This window comes from Sinohyriopsis cumingii, chromosome 14 (genome assembly GCF_028554795.1).
Source record: "Sinohyriopsis cumingii isolate HCF-2022 chromosome 14, ASM2855479v2, whole genome shotgun sequence".
Classification (NCBI taxonomy): domain Eukaryota; kingdom Metazoa; phylum Mollusca; class Bivalvia; order Unionida; family Unionidae; genus Sinohyriopsis; species Sinohyriopsis cumingii.
In genome coordinates this window covers 20419491-20445558 of record NC_142974.1, presented here as the reverse complement: position 1 = coordinate 20445558, position 26068 = coordinate 20419491, and the positions used below count along the sequence as shown (strand labels likewise).

At 34.1% G+C, this 26068-nt stretch overlaps 1 protein-coding gene across 7 annotated transcripts in view; it reads left to right on the top strand.

Moving 5' to 3' along the window:
• Positions 1–26068, top strand: part of LOC149783384 (uncharacterized) — a 47356-nt gene that overhangs the window by 8020 nt on the left and 13268 nt on the right. For 2 of the 7 annotated variants that reach the window (XM_089931614.1, XM_089931615.1), the window contains one exon: positions 19294–19459. In XM_089931614.1, coding sequence (XP_089787740.1) covers positions 19294–19459 — 166 coding nt within the window. Of the gene's footprint in view, positions 1–6374; positions 6396–11292; positions 11403–16237; positions 16333–16378; positions 16474–16579; positions 16740–19293; positions 19460–26068 lie in introns of those variants that run through there. The other 5 variants (XM_089931617.1, XM_089931616.1, XM_089931618.1 and 2 more) reach the window with 5 other exon arrangements.

Genomic DNA, 26068 nt, shown 5'->3' with positions numbered 1-26068 from the left:
TCACATGGACATAGGTGAGATGTCAGTGACCACTCAGCCACCCTATAGTGAGGAAACATTGCATGTTGTTGTTGCTGACTTGTACAAATGTATACACTGTAACTTTTCATACCTGAAGGCTTGTTATGCATGATAAAAGGCAGTATTTTCTGGTCCTACCAGTTCCCACACATCACTTTCAGAAGCTAGCTCTTCAGTTCTTAAAATTTGTAATTTAATTATTTCAGGTACATGTACTTGTGTTGCAGAGTTTCTCTCATGTTTATTCACTTCATGCCCTAAAATTGATTAAATCAGTAGTATGAAATAGTAGTTCAGTTATAATGCAGCATTTATGTTGAGGTATCTTAACACCAGCATTGTATTTCATATTAGTAGGATTTCCATTTATGTGAAGAAAAAAGTTACTAATATAACAGTAAAAAGATGCTTTTCTTTAAATAAAATAGATTTTTATTTGATAAATTGTCATAAAATATATAATTTCAGTTGCAGATGTCATACCTTGAAGTGTAAATGTATTCCAATAGCAGTGTAAACATTGATAGAATGTGCTATCATTAAGTATGGACTGTGCTCCCAGCAGGAGCAATACATTGACAAATTAAGACAAAATGCTTAAAATTTGAAACTTTTTCATCTTTTTTTAATGCATTGATGAATTTTGTGTGTGTTTTTAGTCAGTTTATTGGCATCAGATACAAAAGTATGATGCTTATTGGGAATTCTGTATGATGTTTAGTTGGAAAATATTTGCAAATCTCAGTGTAATTAAATTTGTGTACATCACGTCCTACCAGGGACAAATTAATGCTGTGTGTAGTACACACAAGTATAAGGCATTTATAGTCATGGATGCCATTACATCATGTAACACTAAAAAATACACTGTATAGTACACCCTAGTATAAGGCATTTATATTCATGGATGCCATTACATCATGTAACACTAATTAATTTACTATAGTACACCAGTATAAGGCATTTATATTCATGGATGCCATTACATCATGTAACACTAATTAATTTACTATAGGACACCAGTATAAGGCATTTATATTCATGGATGCCATTACATCATGTAACACTAATTAATACAATGTATAGTACACCCTAGTATAAGGCATTTATATTCATGGATGCCATTACATCATGTAACACTAATTAATACACTATAGTACACCAGTATAAGGCATTTATATTCATGGATGCCATTACATCATGTAACACTAATTAACACAATGTATATATAGTACACCCCAGTATTAGGCATTTATATTCATGGATGCCATTACTTCATGTAACACTAATTAATACACTATAGTACACCAGTATAAGGCATTTATATTCATGGATGCCATTACATCATGTAACACTAATTAACACAATGTATAGTATACCTTAGTATAAGGAATTTATAGTCATGGATACCATTACATCTTGTAACACTAATTAATACAATGTATAGTAGACCAGTATAAGGCATTTATATTCATGGATGCCATTACATCATGTAACACTAATTAATTTACTATAGTACACCAGTATAAGGCATTTATATTCATGGATGCCATTACATCATGTAACACTAATTAACACAATGTATAGTAGACTCTAGTATAAGGCATTTATAGTCATGGATACCATTACATCTTGTAACACTAATTAATACAATGTATAGTAGACACCAGTATAAGGCATTTATATTCATGGATGCCATTACATCATGTAACACTAATTAATTTACTATAGTACACCAGTATAAGGCATTTATAGTCATGGATGCCATTACATCATGTAACACTAATACACTATAATACATCCTAGTATAAGGCATTTATAGTCATAGAGGCCATTACATCATATAACACTAATTAATATAATGTATAGTAGACTCTAGTATAAGGCATTTATAGTCATAGAGGCCATTACATCATATAACACTAATTAATACAATGTATAGTAGACTCTAGTATAAGGCATTTATAGTCATGGATACCATTACATCTTGTAACACTAATTAACACAATGTATAGTACACCAGTATAAGGCATTTATATTCATGGATGCCATTACATCATATAACACTAATTAACACAATGTATAGTAGACCCTAGTATAAGGCATTTATATTCATGGATGCCATTACATCTTGTAACACTAATTAACACAATGTATAGTACACCAGTATAAGGCATTTATATTCATGGATACCATTACATCATATAACACTAATTAACACAATGTATAGTACACCAGTATAAGGCATTTATATTCATGGATGCCATTACATCATGTAACACTAATTAATACAATGTATAGTAGACCCTAGTATAAGGCATTTATATTCATGGATGCCATTACATCATGTAACACTAATTAACACAATGTATAGTACACCAGTATAAGGCATTTATATTCATGGATGCCATTACATCATGTAACACTAATTAATACAATGTATAGTAGACCCTAGTATAAGGCATTTATATTCATGGATGCCATTACATCATGTAACACTAATTAATACAATGTATAGTAGACCCTAGTATAAGGCATTTATATTCATGGATGCCATTACATCATGTAACACTAATTAATACAATGTATAGTAGACCCTAGTATAAGGCATTTATATTCATGGATGCCATTACATCATGTAACACTAATTAACACAATGTATAGTACACCAGTATAAGGCATTTATATTCATGGATGCCATTACATCATGTAACACTAATTAATACAATGTATAGTAGACCCTAGTATAAGGCATTTATATTCATGGATGCCATTACATCATGTAACACTAATTAACACAATGTATAGTACACCAGTATAAGGCATTTATATTCATGGATGCCATTACATCATGTAACACTAATTAACACAATGTATAGTAGACCCTAGTATAAGGCATTTACATTCATGGATGCCATTACATCATGTAACACTAATTAATTTACTATAGTACACCAGTATTAGGCATTTATATTCATGGATGCCATTACATCATGTAACACTAATTAACACAATGTATAGTAGACTCTAGTATAAGGAATTTATAGTCATGGATACCATTACATCTTGTAACACTAATTAACACAATGTATAGTAGACCCTAGTATAAGGCATTTATATTCATGGATGCCATTACATCATGTAACACTAATTAATATAATGTATAGTACACCAGTATAAGGCATTTATATTCATGGATGCCATTACATCATGTAACACTAATTAACACAATGTATAGTAGACTCTAGTATAAGGCATTTATAGTCATGGATACCATTACATCTTGTAACACTAATTAATACAATGTATAGTAGACCCTAGTATAAGGCATTTATATTCATGGATGCCATTACATCATGTAACACTAATTAATTTACTATAGTACACCAGTATAAGGCATTTATATTCATGGATGCCATTACATCATGTAACACTAATTAACACAATGTATAGTAGACTCTAGTATAAGGCATTTATAGTCATGGATACCATTACATCTTGTAACACTAATTAATATAATGTATAGTACACCCCAGTATTAGGCATTTATATTCATGGACACCATTACATCATGTAACACTAATACACTATAATACATCCTTGTATAAGGCATTTATAGTCATAGAGGCCATTACATCATATAACACTAATTAATATAATGTATAGTACACCCTAGTATAAGGCATTTATATTCATGGATGCCATTACATCATGTAACACTAATAAGGCATTTATAGTCATAGAGGCCATTACATCATATAACACTAATTAATATAATGTATAGTACACCCCAGTATTAGGCATTTATATTCTTGGATGCCATTACATCATGTAACACTAATTAATTCACTATAGTACACCAGTATAAGGCATTTATATTCATGGATGCCATTACATCATGTAACACTAATTAATTTACTATAGTACACCAGTATAAGGCATTTATATTCATGGATGCCATTACATCATGTAACACTAATTAATATAATGTATAGTACACCCCAGTATTAGGCATTTATATTCATGGACACCATTACATCATGTAACACTAATACACTATAATACATCCTAGTATAAGGCATTTATAGTCATAGAGGCCATTACATCATATAACACTAATTAATATAATGTATAGTACACCCCAGTATTAGGCATTTATATTCATGGACGCCATTACATCATGTAACACTAATATACTATAATACATCCTAGTATAAGGCATTTATAGTCATAGAGGCCATTACATCATGTAACACTAATTAATATAATGTATAGTACACCCTAGTATAAGGCATTTATATTCATGGATGCCATTACATCATGTAACACTAATACACTATAATACATCCTAGTATAAGGCATTTATAGTCATAGAGGCCATTACATCATATAACACTAATTAATATAATGTATAGTACACCCCAGTATTAGGCATTTGTATTCATGGATGACATTAAATCATTACACTAATTAATACACTGCATATATAGTTCACCCCAGTATAGGTCAGACTCACCTATAGTAATAAACATATCTAGGGCTCCCATGAACAGCATTCTAGTTAAGGATTTATATAGATAGAAGTTCCATTCATCCAGACGCCATTTGATCTCAACATTTGTTTATGGAAAAACAAGGAGTCTGAACTAACAAATTACTTGATATAGATTGTCGTCATTCCAAGAAAAAAGTTTTAATGGTTCATGTCAGTTAAATCAAGCATCATTGTGTATGATGACATTGACTCTGTTATCAGTCATATGTTTTGCACAGTTGGCGTTCTAACTCATCTATTACAAATGATCTAGAAAGGTCATGAATATAAAATGGAAATTGCACAATAATACTAATAATTGTTTGTTAGAGGCAGCTGTAGCATTTTGAGAATCTAATGGAGATTTAGGGTGGTAATTGCATGTAGGAGATACAGATGAGATAGGAAGCCATTGATAAAAGAGCTCATTAGTGCAGAAGATAAAGTAGGTTGAGATTAGGCCTATCAACATTTTGTTGATAAATTCCTGTAAATCTAATCATTAGCAGTTGTACTCCTGTCAGATAAAATGATAATACTGTATCTATTCTAATAAACTTCACCAGATTTCAAGTCTATTTATTTTCCCAGAGGTAGTAAGAAATCATGATCACATTGCAAGTCTGACTTAACTAATTTTTAAAACGGCATCTTTTTGTTAAAGTTTTTTGTTAGACCTCATTCATTTTGTTTGCTTTGATTGATTCTCTTGAGGAGGAGGGGTGGTGGTAAGGAACATCACTTGACATTCAAGACCAACAAGGACAAGGACACTGGTCAGTGCCACTAGGGGGTATGGGTCAGTTCAGCCTTTAGTAGTAAATATTTTGATCAAGCAGTGTTTGTTGCCTTGAACAATATTGTCATCAGACATTGAAGAGAAGTTTCCCACTAGTATAGAAAAAATCCAGAGATTTGGAGATCAAACTAAGTAAGAGACCAAAGTCATAATAAAGAGCTTAAAGTTTATGGACTTTTTAAGAATTTTTTTCATTTAAAATTATACCATGTGTGATTAAATTTGATGTTGAATCAGATTCACCATATACTTGTAATAACCTTGGAGATGAGGAGTCTGACCACCTAAGGGCAAGGTCATATGGTAGATAGTTTACGCCTTTTAGGTACATTGTTGAATTTGTTGGTGAAGTGGGTGTACAATCTGTTTCCATGAAGAAATTGTTTTTAGTTTTGGTACAAAAGTTGACCAGAAGAAATTAAACACCATCTGGTTATCGATGTGTCAAAGTTCAAGGTCAATAGGGTCATTCAGTACATTGTTTGGGAGGTATAATCAATTCATCACAGGTGAGAGAATAAGTTTACATATTATTTTCTTCAAATATTTGTACACAAGTATACATTGATGAACATAATATCTACTATCTGGCATACTGTAAACATCGACTTCCTTGTTTCACAGAAGGAGGTATTGGCCTGCTTGGATTGACTGCATTCCATAGTTCTTATCTGTTAAATTCACATTTTATTATATTTTACAGAACCATGAAAAATAAGGTTGGAAGAACAGGCTTTTTGTCTGTTGAACTTTTTACTTTGATTTTCAGCATGCATTCTTCATGAGTGTTTCATAGAGTAATAAACCATTTTGTTTTCCATTTTTAAAATCTTTTGATTATTTGATACTGTTACAACCTGTGTTTGAGGCATGCATTAATATGTATAGCAAGAATACTGGTTGACTCATCACTGTAGAACTTCAAACCATGAGATTAGTTGATACTTACACAGTCAAGTGTGCAGGTATGTACGAGTGTGTACACATCATTACTTTACCCATCGCAATACGTCTTTGGACCATGGATGGATGGTATAGATGGTAGTGTGTATATACTTACATCAATTTGAAAATTTGACTTTATTTGCTGGATGAGAGGTCAAGGAGTTTTGGGGTGAAGGAATGATGGGGGATGCATAAAGAAACCATGGAAACAGTCTGCTTTTTAATCATGGTTTTAGTTATTGTTTTGCCTTGTGATTTGATATGCATTAATGACATTAGTGGTACTGCCTGTGTGTGTGGCATGTATTAGTGTGTGCAGAACATTAATTGACCCCTCATTAAAGAACTTTTTACCCTTGTGTGCAATATGAGTGTACAAACAAAATTGCTTGACCCCTCACTTTAGCACTTGAGTTCATGGATATCGTTGTAGGTAGTGTGTAAATACATACAACATATTTAAAATTTGATTGGGGAGGGAGTAGTTTTGGGTTGCAGGAATGAGAGATGGCATAAGGAAACCATAGAAACAGTTTCCTTTTGATTATAGTGTTAGTACCGGTTTTGACTCAGATTATAGTCATAACAGTATTTGATGTAAAACTGTTAGTATCAATGACGCATGTTCCTTCCTCAACTTAAAATTGTAAACTCAAAAATATTGTACATTAAGTGATTTTATTTTATGCTAAGCAGTGAATTACTTGATTTTCTAATTAAAATAATATTGATATTTCACTGTAGTGAAAAAGTAACAATATTTTTTCACTACATGAACTACTTTTTGGGGTCAGAACATACTTACCTACCTTTGATTTTCTGTCGGTGAACTACATTTTCCCTATGTAGTGGTTGTTTTCTTATTAATAACCCCTGTCTATTATCCTTGAAACTTGTAGTTTGTTATTCTGGAAATATCAGTTATTTTTTATCAATCTGATGTGGAACTAATTTTGTGCGCAGGTACACATAGCACAGCATAACATGTACGGTAAACAGCTGGCATTACCGTAAGAAATCTGCTAATTCACTGTGTCACAAACTTTAGGTAGCCAACGTATGTGAGCATAAAATAAAAAGAATATTTGCTTGAATCAAGTCAATAACGGATACATTTCATCTCGTGGGTGAAAATTCTAGTATTTCATCCACGCGATGAAATATATCCGTTATTCACTCGTTTCTACCTGTAACTTACTGTTGTTTGGGAAATCAGTACAGCTGGTATCTTTGCACATTTCTATGTAGTGTTTACTGTTGTTTTGGAAATCAGTGCTTTTGTACCTTAAGCATTTCTAGAAAGAGTTAAGGGTACAAGTTGCACTGATTTTGAAACAGTGGTAAAATAATTAGAAATGCTTAAGGTACAAGTTGTACTGATTTCCAAACAACATTAAGCTACAGGTAGAAATGTTTAAGGTACAAGTTGTACTGATTTCCATACAACATTAAGCTACAGGTAGAAACGCTTAAGGGTACAAGTTGTACTGATTTCCATACAAACATTAAGCTACAGGTAGAAATGATTAAGGTACAAGTTGTACTGATTTCCATACAACATTAAGCTACAGGTAGAAACGCTTAAGGGTACAAGTTTTACTGATTTCCATACAAACATTAAGCTACAGGTAGAAATGTTTAAGGTACAAGTTGTACTGATTTCCATACAACATTAAGCTACAGGTAGAAACGCTTAAGGGTACAAGTTGTACTGATTTCCATACAAACATTAAGCTACAGGTAGAAATGTTTAAGGTACAAGTTGTACTGATTTCCATACAACATTAAGCTACAGGTAGAAACGCTTAAGGGTACAAGTTCTACTGATTTCCATACAAACATTAAGCTACAGGTAGAAATGCTTAAGGTACAAGTTGTACTGATTTCCATACAAACATTAAGCTACAGGTAGAAATGCTTAAGGTACAAGTTGTACTGATTTCCATACAACATTAAGCTACAGGTAGAAACGCTTAAGGGTACAAGTTGTACTGATTTCCAAACAACATTAAGCTACAGGTAGAAATGTTTAAGGTACAAGTTGTACTGATTTCCATACAACATTAAGCTACAGGTAGAAACGCTTAAGGGTACAAGTTGTACTGATTTCCATACAAACATTAAGCTACAGGTAGAAACGTTTAAGGTACAAGTTGTACTGATTTCCATACAAACATTAAGCTACAGGTAGAAATGCTTAAGGGTACAAGTTGCACTGATTTGCAAACAAGATTAAGCTACAGGTAGAAATGCTGACTGTGGTACAGGTTGTAGTTAATTTTAAAACAGTAGACTAAATTAAAGGTGAAAATTCTTAATCAGATACAGGTTTTTAAAACCTCTGAACCAGATTGAAGTTGTAGAATCTTAGACACAGCTATAATCTACAGTTAGAAAAGATATAAGTTTTCAAATCTTGGACACAACTGCAATCTACATTTATAAATGCTTAATGGTTAACTGTTTACTCTGATTTACAAACAACAACAAGCCAAAGGTAAAAATACCTAACAGGTATACGTTGCATTGATTTGCAAACAACTAATTCAAAATAAAGTCACGTTTGAAGAGAATAACATGGCTTTCTTGCATGTGCCATATTATTTTATGTCAATGCCAAGTTTTACAGAGGGAATATACAGTACATTGTTACATAGACAGCTAAGTCAGTCTGTTATTTACATCACAAAGTATGATTCCTCTCAGTAACTTGTGAAGGACTCTTCGTTGAAGTGAAATTTTGACTTTTATATAGTTGTTAAGAAGACATGTATCAAATTCAAGTTTTTAGATCTGTATTGATCCAAATTGTTACTGTTATACCCCTGTTTTACTTAAAGTTTGTTTTTGCATTCATGTAAGTATGTTTGATGATAAATGAAGCTTATGGAATGAAACAAGATTTAATATGAAGTAAAATATCAGCATACCCTTAATCAGTGTTAATTTCACCATTTTCTATTCAAACTTTATGAACTTGTAACCTCGGGCTGACATGCAACTTCGCCAAGGTTTTTCTATTTTACCATATCAGGGTGGGGGCATTCTAATCCATCTGGTGGTATATGTTGTTCTCCTGTCATTTTTAGGTTAAATTAGTAGTTTTAATTTTTTGACAGCATCTGGTAATCAGTTGCTATTGAAATAAATTATAAATAAATCATGTAAGATGTGTGGTAAAAATAATTTCTTTAACAGTATAGAGCATGCAAGGGTACATCGCACACACAATGATATAAATCATGAAAAATCTGGAATTTACATTGCTGTCATGTCGGATGTCCTAATGATGCCTCTAATTTAGGATAGCATGATTTATAAAATGTTCTTAGGCAGTGTTGAGATTTGAAGTTACGATGTATATGTATATGTATTATGGCTGTATGACTATGTATTATATATGTATTATGGCTGTATGACTTTATGTATTATATATGTATTATGGCTGTATGACTATGTATTATATATGTATTATGGCTGTATGACTTTATGTATTATATATGTATTATGGCTGTATGACTATGTATTATATATGTATTATGGTTGTATGACTATGTATTATATATGTATTATGGCTTTACCACTTCATATAAGCACAGCATACAGGGCAGTTAATTATAAATTATAGGAGTAATTAGATTATATTATGGTAATTGCTAATGGGCAGAAATATTTAATTGCCACTAGTACAACCAGTTTTTCTTTCTTTTTGTTGATATCGTTTTAAAATATCCCTAATTGATGACTAAGTCCTACTGCTCTGGTGGCCTAGTGGTTAGAGTATCTGTCTAGGAAGCGAGAGGTTGTGGGTTCAATCCCTGGCCAAGTCATACCAAAGACTTACAAAAATGGTACTAACACTGCCTCGCTTAGCGCTCAGCATCAAGAGGTAGGTGTTAGGACTGGTTGGCCTGGTGTCTGGATAATGTGGTTGGGACATCATGCTACATGTCTGCAGCATGATGCCCCAGTGCTTGACATCACTATAAACTGCCACACTGCAGACATTGTAGCGATATGACTGAAAAATTGTTAAAGCTATGTTAAAAATCCTAATCACACACACACATGACTAAGGCCAAAACAGTTAAAAGGTATTTCTGTACAATCCTTATAAAATATACCTAGAGACACGCACTGATTTTCTTGACACCATAGAGGTCATAAATTTACCATAGTGGTCACTGATCTAATAGGTGAGTGACCTAAAGATTTAAAGGGTCAATTAAAAAAATGAAAGCTTGGGACTTGGTCAATTTTTTTACCCCCTCCCAGAAAAAGTTTCACTTATATTGTCTAGTGGTGGCTGATTAAGCATTTTTGCCAATTTGTAATTATTATAATATGATACAGTATTTAGGTATGGGTCCTGTCAGAATTAATTACCATGTATAAGTTATTGTTATGCTCATTTGAATTCACATAGCCAACATGCATAGTGTAATGGCAAAAAATGGGTACCTGATCCATAATCTATTGTTTAAATACATTTGCAATGTGGCGAGTGATGTAGAAATTCTTTATGTGTTAGAAATTCCCTTGTTCATTAATTTAAATTCTTTTAGAGTAACTATGGTAATTTGAGATTAAGTAGAACAGCCCCAGTTTCAGATGGATTGTGGAAAATGTTTCTTTCTCAACACCAGATAAATGGGATTATAAACAGGATACAGTCGGATGTATCTGGTACTGAGAAGATATAGAGTTCTAACATTAACAAGTTTCAAGAGTTTCCATGTTCTGTAAATACAACCCCCTGTAAACCTCCTTAATTAATCAACATGCCCCCAATGCAAGCTGTGTATAGGGGAGATCTTGATTTGCTCAGGGTTTTATTGTGTTTTGTGTGTGCTTTTTTATCATCTATGCAGAATTACCTGGAAATTACTTGAGCAAGAAACAAAATTAGGCAGGCCTGTTTTGATGCATATTCTGAGGACCTGATTAGATAACGGTGCTGTTTAGATAAATTTTAGCTCAACAGGTCTTTTGAAAAATATTTATATATCAGATATCCCCCAAACAGACATGTTTACTGGACATGACAGACAAATGAGATCAAATGACTAACTTGATATGTCAGACAGTGAGCTGAAGTTGTCTGTAAGTATGCCATGCAGTTTGTTAGTAGTTTTCCCAGTTGTTTTGTATGTCAGTGTCAGGTTGTCATCGTGTCAGTGTCAGTGTGTCATCAGTGTCAGCACATATCTAACATTTATAAGAAAGTACTTGTCATGTTGGACCCAATTAAAATGTTACAAGCTGCAACTATTATAATCATCCCTTGTCTTGAAGAATAAAACTTTACTACCTGACTTGATCAGAAATGTCATTGTTAAAGTGTTATGCTTTTTCGAGGTAGTGCGTCAGTTGTTAATTAATAATTAATTTTGTTAAAGACAGTATTATGGAATAAATACTGCTGTTGTGTGAAATTCTGTAGTCTAGTTTTATTAAAGAAAAAATTATTTCTATAAATAAATAGTTCGAGAAAAACTATCAAGGCAAGGGAAGATAATACTGTTATACAGCCTAATGATGAAACAGCAAATCCGTAAACAAAAATGACATATTTTCCAGTACATTTGATAAAAAAAATTTAAACAGTATATTTTTTATTTCTTTTGTTGCTGTCTTGTAATAATTTTATATTCAATTTCACCAATAGAAGTTGCTGATGGTAATTTTCAGAAGAAAATGTCCAGTATAGAATGACTCCCTCCCTCTGATATTCAGCCATTACCTTACTACAATGATAGAATTTCAAAGGCCTATGCTTGGATAGAATTTCAAAGGCCTGTGCTTGGATTAAGTTTCATGGCTAGGAATATGAGATGATTAAATTAAAATATATTATCGTCTAAATATGAGTTTTCTAAACATTGCAATATTATTAGTTCTCATCTTTAGTTGCTTGTAGTAAACACTAATCAGTTGGGACTTCGCTAAGATGCATGCTTGTAGTAAACACTCTAATCAGTTGAGACTTCGCTATGATGCATGCTTTTAATAACACTCTAATCAGTTGGGACTTCACTATGATGCATGCTTGTAGTAAACACTCTAATCAATGGGACTTTGCTATTATGCATGCTTGTAGTAAACACTCTAATCAGTTGGGACTTCACTATGATGCACGCTTGTAGTAAACACTCTAATCAGTGGGACTTCGCTATGATGCATGCTTATAGTAAACACTCTAATCAGTGGGACTTCGCTATGATGCATGCTTGTAGTAAACACTCTAATCAGTGGGACTTCGCTATGATGCATGCTTATAGTAAACACTCTAATCAGTGGGACTTCGCTATGATGCATGCTTGTAGTAAACACTAATAGTTGGGACTTCGCTATGATGCATGCTTGTAGTAAACACTCTTATCAGTGGGACTTCACTATGATGCCTGCTTGTAGTAAACACTCTAATCAGTTGGGACTTCGCTATGATGCATGCTTTCTACCCAGATAATAGTGCTGACCAGTCACATATTTATGACTGTGTATAAAGTGTCCCAAGCTGTTGACCAGAAATGGACACTGTCAACTGTGTACATCAATGTGGGTAATATGGAATGGCCAGAATGCAGGTAGAATAGTGGCTTAGTATTGATTTGCTGAGTCGTGGGGTTACTCTACCTACAAATCTTTAAAATATGATGCTCCTTTATCATTGAAATTGTGTACAGGGAACTCATTCTAGGACACCCAGTCATGTGTGTCTTAGTCTCAATCCTTCCCCAAAGCAAAAAGTGGCAAATTAGACTTGCTAACTGTACCCCAAAACACTAAATGACCAATGAAATTGATTCTGAATTGACACTGTTCCAGGTGAGTCTGGCTTGCTGTCCATTACCTCACATTGTTTCTTTGTTAAGTGAAGTGTGAATTCCTTCAATAACACTTTACTGAATATGAACTGTTGGCTTCATTCATGTTTGATAAAGAGTATAAAATGATATAATACCAAAGAAAATTCCTATTGATCATTTGTTGAAGCAATTTATTGTGGCAAAATGTTTTACTCCTGTTCATATAACACTGACAGTATACATGGAGGCAGATTATGTGGTGAAATGTTTTGTTTCATTTTCATTTTGAACACATACACATATACATTTGTCCAACCGGTCACTGCGTCCCTGGTGACTTTTACACTCACCTCAGTCTGCATAAGTTTGGATGAAGCAACATGGATATGTGAGAAAGCTTGCCAGTAGCTTCATATGGGTTAGTGGTTCTTCCCAGGTTCGTCCTCTGGTAAATATACTGGCTGCCATGTATAGCCTACAATGTGCTGAAAAATGGTTTAAATCTCACAAAGCCAGACTGAACCATCCATTCAAATTAAGTGTAGTAAATAGACCTGTTCCATCATCTTTAATATGCGCATTAATTGTTAACTGTTAAATTTAAGAAACAAATCATTTATATATCTTATGTAGTCAGTGATAGATGCAGTCAGACATTACACCCATTTGTGTCTTCTGTGGACAGAGATGGAGATGGTCAAACAAGACACCCATTTGTATCTTATATGGACATAGATGGAGATGGTCAGATGTGACACTCATTTGTATCTTATGTGGACATAGATGGAGATGGTCAGATATGACACTCATTTGTATCTTCTGTGGACATAAATGGAGATGGTCAGACATGACACCGATTTGTATTTTCTTTGGACATGACACCCATTTGTATCTTTTGTGGTCAAGGATGGAGGTGGTCAAACAAGACACCCATTTGTATTGTAAGCAACCTCTACTTCCTGTATGCTAGGGAGGGTTCTTTGAAGAAGTTCCACTCAACAGCAAAGTCAACAAAAAATGTTTAATGAAAGTAACTTAACTAAGAAACTGGAAAGCTGTCACCAGTACATAAATATTCATTGGAAGAAGACAAATATACTCCTGCAAGGAAACAAACACTGCTTGCACTCTTGTATTATAACAACTAGATACTGACGTTAAGTCTCGATGTCTTGTTCCTGGATCATTTCAGTAAAATGTCTCAGGACATATTAGTCTGTTTCAATGTTAAATAAATTAAATAATTATTGGAAATCATAGAGTGACCCCAACAGATGAGAGTTGAAGATTTGCTTTGTATATGTTTAACCCAGGTTACCAATGTGGTGGGAGATAACTGCAAGATAATTTGGAAGATTAATTTACTTATTCTAACATTTCTTATGTAATTTTCCAAAATGCTTGCCTCTGCATGTTGTTAAAAAATACAGACATTTAAATGTTCAGAGTATTGCTTATTTTACTAGCTTTTCACCTAATTAATGTCCAAATAATTCAGAGTATTATTATTACTTTGTCAGTCCTATACTATTATTATTTAGCAATTTATACATGACATTACCTAAAAGGGGCGTTGGACTTCACAGGTGTTATTCCTAGTTTTGAATTTGACCGCGCTCTGCACTTATCTGACAAGTACTGTCTTCCACTCCAATATATAACCTTCGGTTTATACCACGCAACAGTACTAAACCAATCAGATATATGATTGGCTCAAAAGGTTATACTTTAATGTACACTGTCATTAATTTAACACATTCAGATGATTCCTAACATGATGTTATTACCTATTTTTGCCGGGATACAAATAGTCTGTATTGTGAAATGATTTCTTGATCCATGAATGTTATTTTAGTATAACCTTTTGAGCCAATCATGTTTCGGTGTTGACGTGTGTGCTGCATAGTTTACCTATTTTGAAAATTAGAGTCGCATGTATACAATGTATGTGCAGTGAAGAAGACAATTTCTAATTCTTGCATGGAACAGGATTCCTAAAGTTGAATCAAGTAAATGGTAAGTAAAAACTTACTTTTGCATCTACCAATGTTCTGTAATTCATGAAGGGATGTACCATAGAGTTGAAAAGATGGTACATGTACCTCTTTTTACTGTTTTTCACATGTGTACGCACTTGTCCAAAAGCAAAAAATTCGCGAAAATCGCACGTTTTGGAGCCCGTAACTTCAGTTTGGTACAACGCAGAAAAGTCAATGATGACTTGATGGATAGAAAAATATCTCAGGAGTAGAACAAGCCATATAGTATGGTCATGTGCCTTTAATGCGGAAATAGCAGAAGGAAATCGAGGGTCATGGGTGGAACGACGTATTTTGAAGTTACGTACCTTCTCTCTTATATATTATGATAGACAGGGTCCTAATTCAGAATGGGTCATGGGTGTAATCTAACGTATTTTTTTGTCACTCTCTATGATTTTTTTCCTTCATATTATTGTTTTTTTTCTTCTCAACATCAAGCTCGCGTCCAACACTTGTGATTCCAGCATATAAAACATTCTCACATACCTTATTCTCTACAAAACTCTGAGACAAAAACTCTGTATCCTAATATTTCTATATAGTTTTCAGTGGCAAACCAATGATAGGGTATAATGATACTATAGTCTGACTATACATCCCGTTTATTTGTACCGCCCAACCGATTTCAATAACGAAAACGTTTAATGTGATAAAAGTGCATAGAACTAAGTCAATTGACTCATTGATTTATAATTTCAAACCTGAATTTAACCAAAATGTCACTAACACTGGCATCCCCTGCACCTTTCATGCTTAACGGATTTTCCATACTAACACGGCGCCATATTGAGTTCACTATGGGCTAGTTTATTTCCATCAGTCAACAAAATGTTCATCCTATTCGATAACTGCCAGATAATTCCGTAAATTACCATCACGTTGAGAGTTTGGAATTATATCCATTGCACACATGAACATAGAAATTAAAGCGCTTGTTAAATCCACGTGAAAGCAAATTTGCTGTTGTCATTCTTTTCCTTTGCTTGATTCGACACTGTCCATATCCGAAGCAGACGACATATGAATGTACATATGTAATCGCACACAAACCCCTTTGTTGGAAATGGACTTGTCCAGGAACTGGAAATGGATCTCGGGCATGTCCGTCTATTATATTGAAAACTTCCGTTAAGCGAGAAACGTGCAGACGATCAAGGTGTTAGGGACGCTGTACTCAGTCAGGTTAGAAACTGTAAATAATGAATGAATTGACTAAGTTCCTTGCACTTTTTTTTTTTTTATCAAATTAAAGGTTTCCATTATTGAAATCGGTAGAGGGGTACAAACAAACGAGGATGTATAGTTTAACAGTTTTTTTAAAATGTATATATAAAGTCAGTATATTTAAGATATTACTTTCGGCAGTAAGTTCACTGTGACTTCATCTGTGTGAATCACATACCTGTAATATCGAACCATCGAGGTCATGGGTCACAAACGAACAAAAATGGCGTCTATAAGAACTCGGTCGTTGAAAAGTTCGTTTACCGCGAAACACGAACAACCTGAGACTTCATGTTTAATACACGTGTCGTGATCTTCCCATCAAGCAACCACGTGATGGAGAAACACATTTGGTATTAAATGAGGTAACACAAGTATGTAATTTGTGCCAGAAACGGTGCTGAATGTAGAATGTCAAACCTTGACAAGCCAAGTGTAATATAATGATCAACATGGTAATAGCTAAACTTATTAACAGAGATTTCCTGCAGGCATAATACATATGGTATTACCCAACTAGTAATTCAGTATAATTTGACTCCATTGACCGAAGGAAGTCTGAGAACATGTCTATGAAGTGGCGCATTATCGAAAATAGGGAGAGGTTATAAGTAAAAATTCATTTTTTTTTTTTAGTCATTGTAGTTTCTCCATATGTCATGATCGTAATGTGTATTGAGATGAAAGATGATGCAGTTTTACAGTTTTCAAAAATCTGATTGCAAATTTGCCAATGAAAGTTGGAATATTGTACAGTACAATGACTTGTGCTTGATATGAATCAATATATTACCTCTTTCTCTTTTTCTTGTTATATTCAATGGTATCTGCACAAATTCACATATCTTTTCTTTGCAATATTGACCTCCTTGCTAGCTTGTTTGCCAGACTGGTCTTGGTTTCTGTGCATTATTATGTGTAGGCAGAGCATAGTCGATAAGCCAATTTTTTAAATGTACAAGTGACCCCAAAATACATGGACCTGTCTCTCCCCCGCCCCTTCATTTGTTCAGCTGTCACAGATGTCAATATATCTTACCAGTCTTGAAAAGCGTAAGGTAAATGTATCTTTAAAAAGGTATCTTAGGGCCATAAGACTGCCATTTTCCTTGAGATGCTGCATTTAGTGTGAAAATCATACATACTTTAAGAAAAGATAATTTTTACAGAAAAATCCTTTTAACAGTCCTCATAAACAGGGATGTTGAAATATACCATTTAATTGGATGTGGAAATGTATCATTTAATTGGATGTGGAAGTATACCATTTAAATCGATTTGAAAATGTACCATTTTATTGGATGTGAAAATGTACCATTTAATTGGATGTGGAAATGTTCCTTTTAATTGGAAGAGTGAGTTTCTACATCATTGACAGCCACACGTTTGTTCATTTTACACTTCAAAAGTTTTGTAACTGTTTACAGGCAGTATCATAAAGTTGACTATTTTATTACGTAACCAATACTGCAGCCTTAATTCAGGCTTATGATGGATCAGTGGGAATGAATATATTTGTAAACATTATCTTACATCAATCTCTAGGTAACAGTGGCAGTGTTCACTACGTCAGTTATTTAAATTTTTTAAATTGTTTTGTTACAGCTTTGCACGCAAATATCTCCTGTGAGAATTAGTGTGGGCATGATTTAATCTTAATTGAGATTTAGTATGGGCATGATTTATTCCTCAGTGAGATTTAGTGTGGGCATGATTTAATCCTCTGTGAGATTTAGTGTGGGCATGATTTAATCCTCAGTGAGATTTAGTGTGGGCATGTTTTAACTACTGCTTATACTCACCTAAAAGTTGGATTCAGCTACAATCAACCTAGACCTTGATCTACTACTGTGTAACATTCTGGCAGATCAGGGCCAATGTTGTTTGCTTTGCTTATAAATTCTTACAAGCTGCATGGACCCAGATCTGCTGGCATATTATGTGATGGGTTTATTAAGTTTTTGTTTGGATCCTATTTACGTGTGAATATATATAGTAACACTTCATATTGATTGTTGGTGAATTATTTTCATTGCTGTGTCTGTTATTGACATCACTATGTAATGGATGTTTGATTTAAACTGACATCGATTTACAGTTGTTCTACTTTCTGAAATTTCCCCACATTGTCTCTTTCTTCATGCCAAAAGACACAATTATAACATAGAATGGTGATCAGTCAACATTCTTCATTTTTAAGCAACTGAAGGAGTTATCCACATTTGTTTTCCTGATTTAAAACAAATAGATAAAAATGAATTCCAAAGTTGAGATTACACTGGTGACCATATTATTTAAGTTTGTTATACTCCCTGATTGTAATTCACATTATGTCTGGTCCTTAAAGATATATTGCCCTTCAGGGTATGAGTAAGTTTATTGATTTAAGCGTCTTAAGGTCAGAGGTCCAGGTCAGTATGAACCAGTGGAGGAAATTGGTTCCTTCAGCGTTTGCTTCCACCACAACTTTACCCTTTAGAGTTACATTAAAGATACTTTATATTGGTTTTTGTTACAAAAAGTTGAAAAATCTAGGTAACAGTGACCCAAAGAAGATGCATGTGTTTGTAATATGTTCACTTAACTGCATACATATATTTAATTTTGTATGTTTATATGTTGTTTACAATGGATATCACATTAAATTTCAAACTGAAAGATGAACTTTAAGGGATAGTTTTACCACAACCAGAACTTTCTAGCTAGCTTTTTCTCCAAATCAATATTACTAATTGACATTTAAACTCCCGGTATTCTGAATCAGATAGCATTTTACATGCAATAGGCATATTATTTGTCATTTACAATGGCCATGTTTTCCACGAAATCTCAGTCTTGGTAACCATGAGGGACTATATTTACTGATGCTGTTTAAACAAAATAGACACACAGAATTCATTGTGCCTGTTACCATTTCAGGTAACAGCAGATAGAAATTCCCAGATGGAGCAGCAGTTACTGCAGGATTTTCTGGCAACAGGTCGGACAGGTCGCAGGAATGCCCTGCCAGATATTATGGATGAGCAGAAAGCCTCTATCAGCACTGGATCGCTAGCATTTGACATGAATAAACTCTCATGCACAGGTAGAATTCAATAATGTATTGTTTTTCAGTTATTGTATAATTTTCTTTTTCAAGTGATCAAACAATATTGTAATAGGTAAGTAAAAATTTTGAGTTATCTTGGGTTCCTAAAATTCACATTTTTTCAAATCTTTGTACCAAAAATTTGAGGACAAAAAATAATTGTCATTGTTGTCTATTAATGGTGTATGAAACATTTGAGACAATATTTTATTAAGGTGCATTATATGACTTGAGCAACATGACTATATACAGTCAAACCCACTTATCTCGACCTCGGTTATCTCGACAACCCGCTTATGTCGAGCGTTTTGGTCCGGTCCCGAAAAAATTCTTCTTTGTTATGCTATTTTTTACCCGCTTATCTCGACCTCTGTTAAGTCGATAACCCGGTTATGTCGGGCATAAGTTTCGGTCCGAAGTAACATGTGGACCCGCTTAATTCGACGAAATGCAACTTTTTAACGTCTATCGCACAGAAATTGTACAAAAAATAGTCAGCAAAAGCGATCGATTTGTAGAAAATATGAAGTAATATCAGTCTGCTTTTGTTTACTCCGGTGCTGATCTGTAACGAACGATTCAAAAGCACTTACGTTTTCATACATATGCTCGGCACCGTCGACACTTGCCACAAACAATTTCATTTTTTTAATGCATTCAGCCATTTCACTGTAGCTTGGGATAGTGATAGGCTGATCATCATCATCATCATCATCATCATCTTGCTTGCATGATTGTATCTGCTTCGTTGTCACCGATTGGATTATTTCCTCATCAGTAAGTTCACCATAGGCATTGGCATCATCATCCACGTGAACATAATAAGAAAATTCATCCCGAGCAATGCCTATGGAGTCCGCAATCTCATCAGCCATCGCTTCAAGACCTATTTCTGATTGAGGCTCTTTAATTTCTTGTGCAATTAAACACTGCTGGTGAAATTCTTCATCAGAAATTTCCGGAAAAATACAATGGAACCAGCAGTTTTGAATGGTTTTCGGCGATACACTGTTCCAAGCTGCACGGGCATACATGATGGCGTCTAGCAGAGTTGGTTTATAGGATCGCTTTTCCTCATTTGCACTCACAGTCAATGTACATGTACATGTATTTTCAAAAACATTTATTGATCTTTATCTGCAAGATACTGTCATATATTAACCTGGATATAATACAATCTTGGTTATTTTGCACCTAACACCGCGTTATGCGTGAATGGCGGGTGCCTGAAAGCAATCGGTGGATGTTTCTCTCTCACTCTCTCGTTTGTGATTTTCTTTGATCCATTTTTCAATCTGATAACATATTCAAACCTCTGAGTACAACCAAACATGATTTGTTTTTCAATATTCACATCAATTATAAAAATGCGTCGTGTGTTATCTGACATAAGTGATGCACACTACAGTAATGGATGCATACGCTACATGTGATATATGGAGTTCATAGATATATTTTTTCTTTAATAAATTACTTATGATGATAAAAAAGGAATAAATGATAACAACACCAGGTTAGTTCATTTCATTTTATTATCAATTAAGCGTTTTGTTTATTTTATTGTAACATGCAGTGGGAGGGGGATTCCAGTAAACACCAGCAAGAGACAGGAGTAATGCTCAAGGACATTTTTAAAATTACCGGTTTTTATGAACCCGGATATCTCGGGACCCGGTTATGTCGATGATTTTTTTACACCCCCGACGTAATCGAGATAACCGGGTTTGACTGTAAATGAAGTTTAAATTATTGCACAATGTTCAGTGCTATATTTCTGTTATATCATTCAAATAATGACATCAGCAACAACATCAAATAATGATAAGGTAGGATGTAAAATCAATGACAAAATATCGAACTTGGTGTCTTGTACTTCCAAAGTGTCTCCATGGTGTCAAACTACCCAGTTGTCACCATGGTGTCTTATACTACTCAAGTGTCACCATGGTGTTATATACTACCCAAGTGTCACCATGGTGTTATACTACCCAAGTGTCTCAATGGTGTCATAATACCCAGTTGTCACCATGGTGTCATACACTACTAAAGTGTCACTATAGTGTCATATACATGTAGCACCTAAGAATTTCATTTTCAATCAATTTTATATAACAAATTTGTTAGAAGAGGGTTTGAGTCTTTACATAAGGGAATATTTTGAGAGTGTTATTGGTAACGTTACAGTTGCAGATATCTCTTTTTATAGTTGCAGCAATGAAAGCCAGATAAGATTTTCAAATTCAGAAATGAAAACTTATTTTTCAAGTAATGCTTTGAGAGATTGCCACGATCAATGATGCAAGCCAAAGCAACTTAAAAAAAACTGCCTGTACAATATATTGGAAAAATTAAAGATTAACAAGATAATTGTAAAAGAACATACACATTTATAATGGATCATTATTAATGTTGAATAGATGCCATATCTGTAACAGAACATTAATTTTCGATTGTAAAATGATTATATTACATGTGGAATAACATACCGCTTTAATTATAGTCATTGTTTAAAGATGGTGACACAGTTACATGGAACTAAACTCCATTGTGCTCCACTTTTATTTCCATATTTACATAACTAAATTTAGTTTAATCCCTTCCCACCCACACCCTCTCTCTTTCTCTCTCTCTCTCTCTCCCTGAATATAAGAATATGAAAAAAGACTTGAAATTTAGTTATGGATAACACTAGTGGGGCTCTACAGGTTTCATAATGAGGATGCAGTTCATATTTTTGTTAGTGGCTGGTTTAGCTTTTTATCCCATTTTAATGAAACATCTTACTAGATACTTCCATATTAAGGAAACCCATGCAAATTATTAGATGTCTTAAAATTTTTGGTACAGAGAACGTATTCATATGATTTTTTTCCCAAATTTTAGGTATCAAAGATATTGATGATTTAATTGTTACATTATGTTTTTGAAAAAGTAAAATTCATGTGAATTTTTTCTTATAGAAAATACAGGATCATGCATAAGAAGTAAATGAAACCTGAGTTTCAGATACCATGGTAATCGGGACAAACAAGATTTGGATTTGGAAACAAGATTATCCATTTGGAAAAACAAGGTTTAATGTGACTAACATCATGAGCTCACATACCAAAATTTGTACATGGACATTGAAATTTATCAGTTTGAATGAAATATCATTTTAATAGTTGCTTCTGCTTTTGGGGAAGGGGTCAGATTGATAGAATCTATCATATGAACTTTTGTGGGGTAGGGAAATCCCACTTGATGGTGGAGACCATGCTTTGTAGAGGTTCTGTTACAAAGGATGAGGGAAACATTTGTTTCGTTTCTACATGGAAAAGAATGCTGGGAAAAAGAGAGAATGAGTATGTATGTTTCACAGTGCATAAGGACAATCCTGGCCAAACACTGACAATTAAAAGTAAAGTTCTAAAAATGAAGAGGTAAAATTTAATTTTTTAGGAAGATAAATCATTCCAGATAAATGCCATCAAGAAGATGAATGTTGCAGGGTAACGATGTTAAGATTCTTTAAGTAGTATATTGAATTAAAGATATGGGTAAAAACAATGGCAGGTAATTTGTATGAATCCTGGCTTAGAAATACAGTTGAAAAGATTATATGTAAGGTTTTACTTTGTCAGTGCATTTGGGTTTTAAACAGGAATTACTATTTACCATATATACTCACTTATAAGCATAGTCAAACTTCAAACAGCACAGATTCTATTGATTACTGATTCGGCCCAAATCCCATCTGTAGGCGTGATGAGACTGTACCTATTTCCGAGCTCTGCAGAATCAAGGTCATTTAAGATACACCAACGTGGGTGGTATTACAAAAAAGCAGACAGATATAGCTCTAAAATGATACCAAATAATTTGGAAGTTCTAGTTGCACTACAAAATACAGAGGGGAAAAAAAACTCATTTTTGGACCCACTTTTTTTTTTTTTTTCTCACCCAAAATTTGCTCGTGGTCGGAATGCGATTTTGTGTCCGGATTTTAGACCTTTTTGGCCTCAGATCTAGGGCAGACTGGTCTGAACTGCACACAGACAGGTGAACCTTTGCAGAAACTAGGATAAGGTGGGCATTTGGAATAAAGAGCGGTCTCTATACGAAAATGATGGGTCCATTAGGCAAAAAAAAAAAAAGAAGAAAAAAACTCCAACTTTTACCCTTCTGCTCATGTGCAAGCAAAATAACCAATGGGAAATGATGTTTCTAATACAACTAGGCATTAGTCTCATGGAAAATCTGTTGACAGCCGATGTATTCAGAAACAGCCCCCCAAATGTCTTTCCTATGCGCATTTCAGGCGAAAATGACGACAACCTCTGAGGCCAAATGAGCTAAAAAAAATTGCATAGACCCAGATTGCCAGTGCATTATGCAACAGCAGATCTGGGTCTCTGCAGTTTGCAGTTGGACTTGTCTTATAAGAGATTATATATGGTAGATAATGGCAATAATAAATAAGACATGCAGAAAGAGAGAAAAAGTGAAATGGCGACTGGACAGAAAATAAAGATAGTAGCGAAAATATTTGGGTAATCATTTGATAGTACATAATACATCTGAGTAATCATTCCAGCTGTTCCCAACCTCAGATTGCAACCCAAGGGAAACATTTCTCTCATTTATAAGTGGAAAAGATTGCTGGGAAATTGAATAATGTAGCAAATGCCTCTCTAAACATAATAGCATCGGTGTACAACGTCCAAACTAGTAATCATGATTGGTGGTGGTGGTGATCCCCTGTTGTGCATATAAGGGTCAGCATTGCACACTGTTTCTAATTTCCCAGTCGTAGAAAAAATCATAGAAAACAGTCTTTTTAGCAATGTACAGTCTGCATATCGCCCTTGCCAAAGTACCGAAACTACTCTTCTAAAAGTAGTTAATGGCATTCTGTCTGCGTTGGATAGCGGAAAGATGAAAATCCTCACCCTCCTTGATTTGTCTGCAGCATTTGACACAATAGACCATGATATATTACTTCACCGTCTCCAGCATGTATTTGGCATTCATGATAGGGCCTTACTGTGGTTCAAGTCCTACTTGGTCAACAGGACACAAATTGTATCTGCAAATAGAATACACTCCAGCCCAGTTGATCTATGTTGTGGTGTTCCACAGGGATCTGTTCTTGGACCTGTTCTCTTCATTCTGTACACTCAGCCCCTCTCAAGTGTCATTGATCATCATCCAGTGTCTCACCAATTGTACGCTGATGACACCCAAATATACAAATCTAGCCACCCAACTGAAGTTGATGCTACCATCCAAGGTGTAGAGAGGTGCATTTCAGATGTGAAATCATGGATGACATGTAACAAGCTGCAGATGAATGATGATAAAACTGAAGCCATTCTGATCACAACACAAAGACTTTCTCATTCACATCCTTTACCTCAAACAATAAACATCAGCAGCACCAACATTAAATTCACACAATCAGTATGAAACCTAGGTGAAAGTCATATGGACAACGTTCTTTTGCATACCAGGGCCCAGCAACGTGGAATGAATTGCCCACTGAACTTAGACACAAAGACACAGTGATCACATTCAAGAGGGCTCTCAAAACTCACTTGTTTAGACTGCAGAACAAACTTGAAGACCTAATAATGTTTCCTACCTTAAATATTCTCAGCATGTTTTTTTTAATGTTTTCTGATTTCATGGTGTTTGTTTTTGTATTCGTTATCATTATATGATTTTTATCTTATAGGTGTTGTCTAATGTTGTAAAGCGCTTATTGCTTATAAATATTAGGCGCTATACAAAGTCCTCATTATTATTATTATTATTATTATGACTAATATAGTGCTGTAGTAACATTGACTGTATGTCTATCCCACATACATTTCTTGCATGAATGTTTTATCATGCATTATATAGGAGTGAGCGAATTGATAAATCACTTTTCTTGTGGTAATGGGGTCATTGTTGTTAAGTCTTTAAGGTAATATAATTTTATATTAATGTTTATTTAATTTTTAAATTAAAAAAAGATCTTTTCAGTTTCTGAAAGTCAGATACCTTCATCATTGCATCTTAATTTGAATATGACTTTCACTAAAGTTTGTACCATTCTGATATACTTCTTACTACTCATGTTTGTACCCTGATAGGCTGTTTTATTTCTCTTTAATTCTTAAGTTTGTACCCTGATAGGCTGTTTTATTTCTCTTTAATTCTTAAGTTTGTACCCTGATATATGCTTTCTCTTAGTATGTACCCAGATTGGGTTTGAACCATCTTGATATGATACTATTTGTCTAAAGTTGGCACCATGATACATTAATTTATACTTTGTGACTAATTTGTATCCTGATGTGATACATTGTCTTAAGTTTGTACCATTGTGATATGATACCAGATATGCTAGTTCTCAGGTTTGTATTCTGATATGTCTTGTCATGTTTGTACCCGGATATGCTACTTTGTCCTAAAGTTTTACCCTGATATCCCTCTTTGTCTCATGTTTGTACTCTGGTGTGTTACTTTATGTCTCAAGTTTGTACACTGGTGTGCTACTTTGTCTCAATTTTGTACCCTGGTGTGCTACTTTGTCTCAAGTTTGTACCTTGGTGTGCTACTTTGTCTCAGGTTTGTACC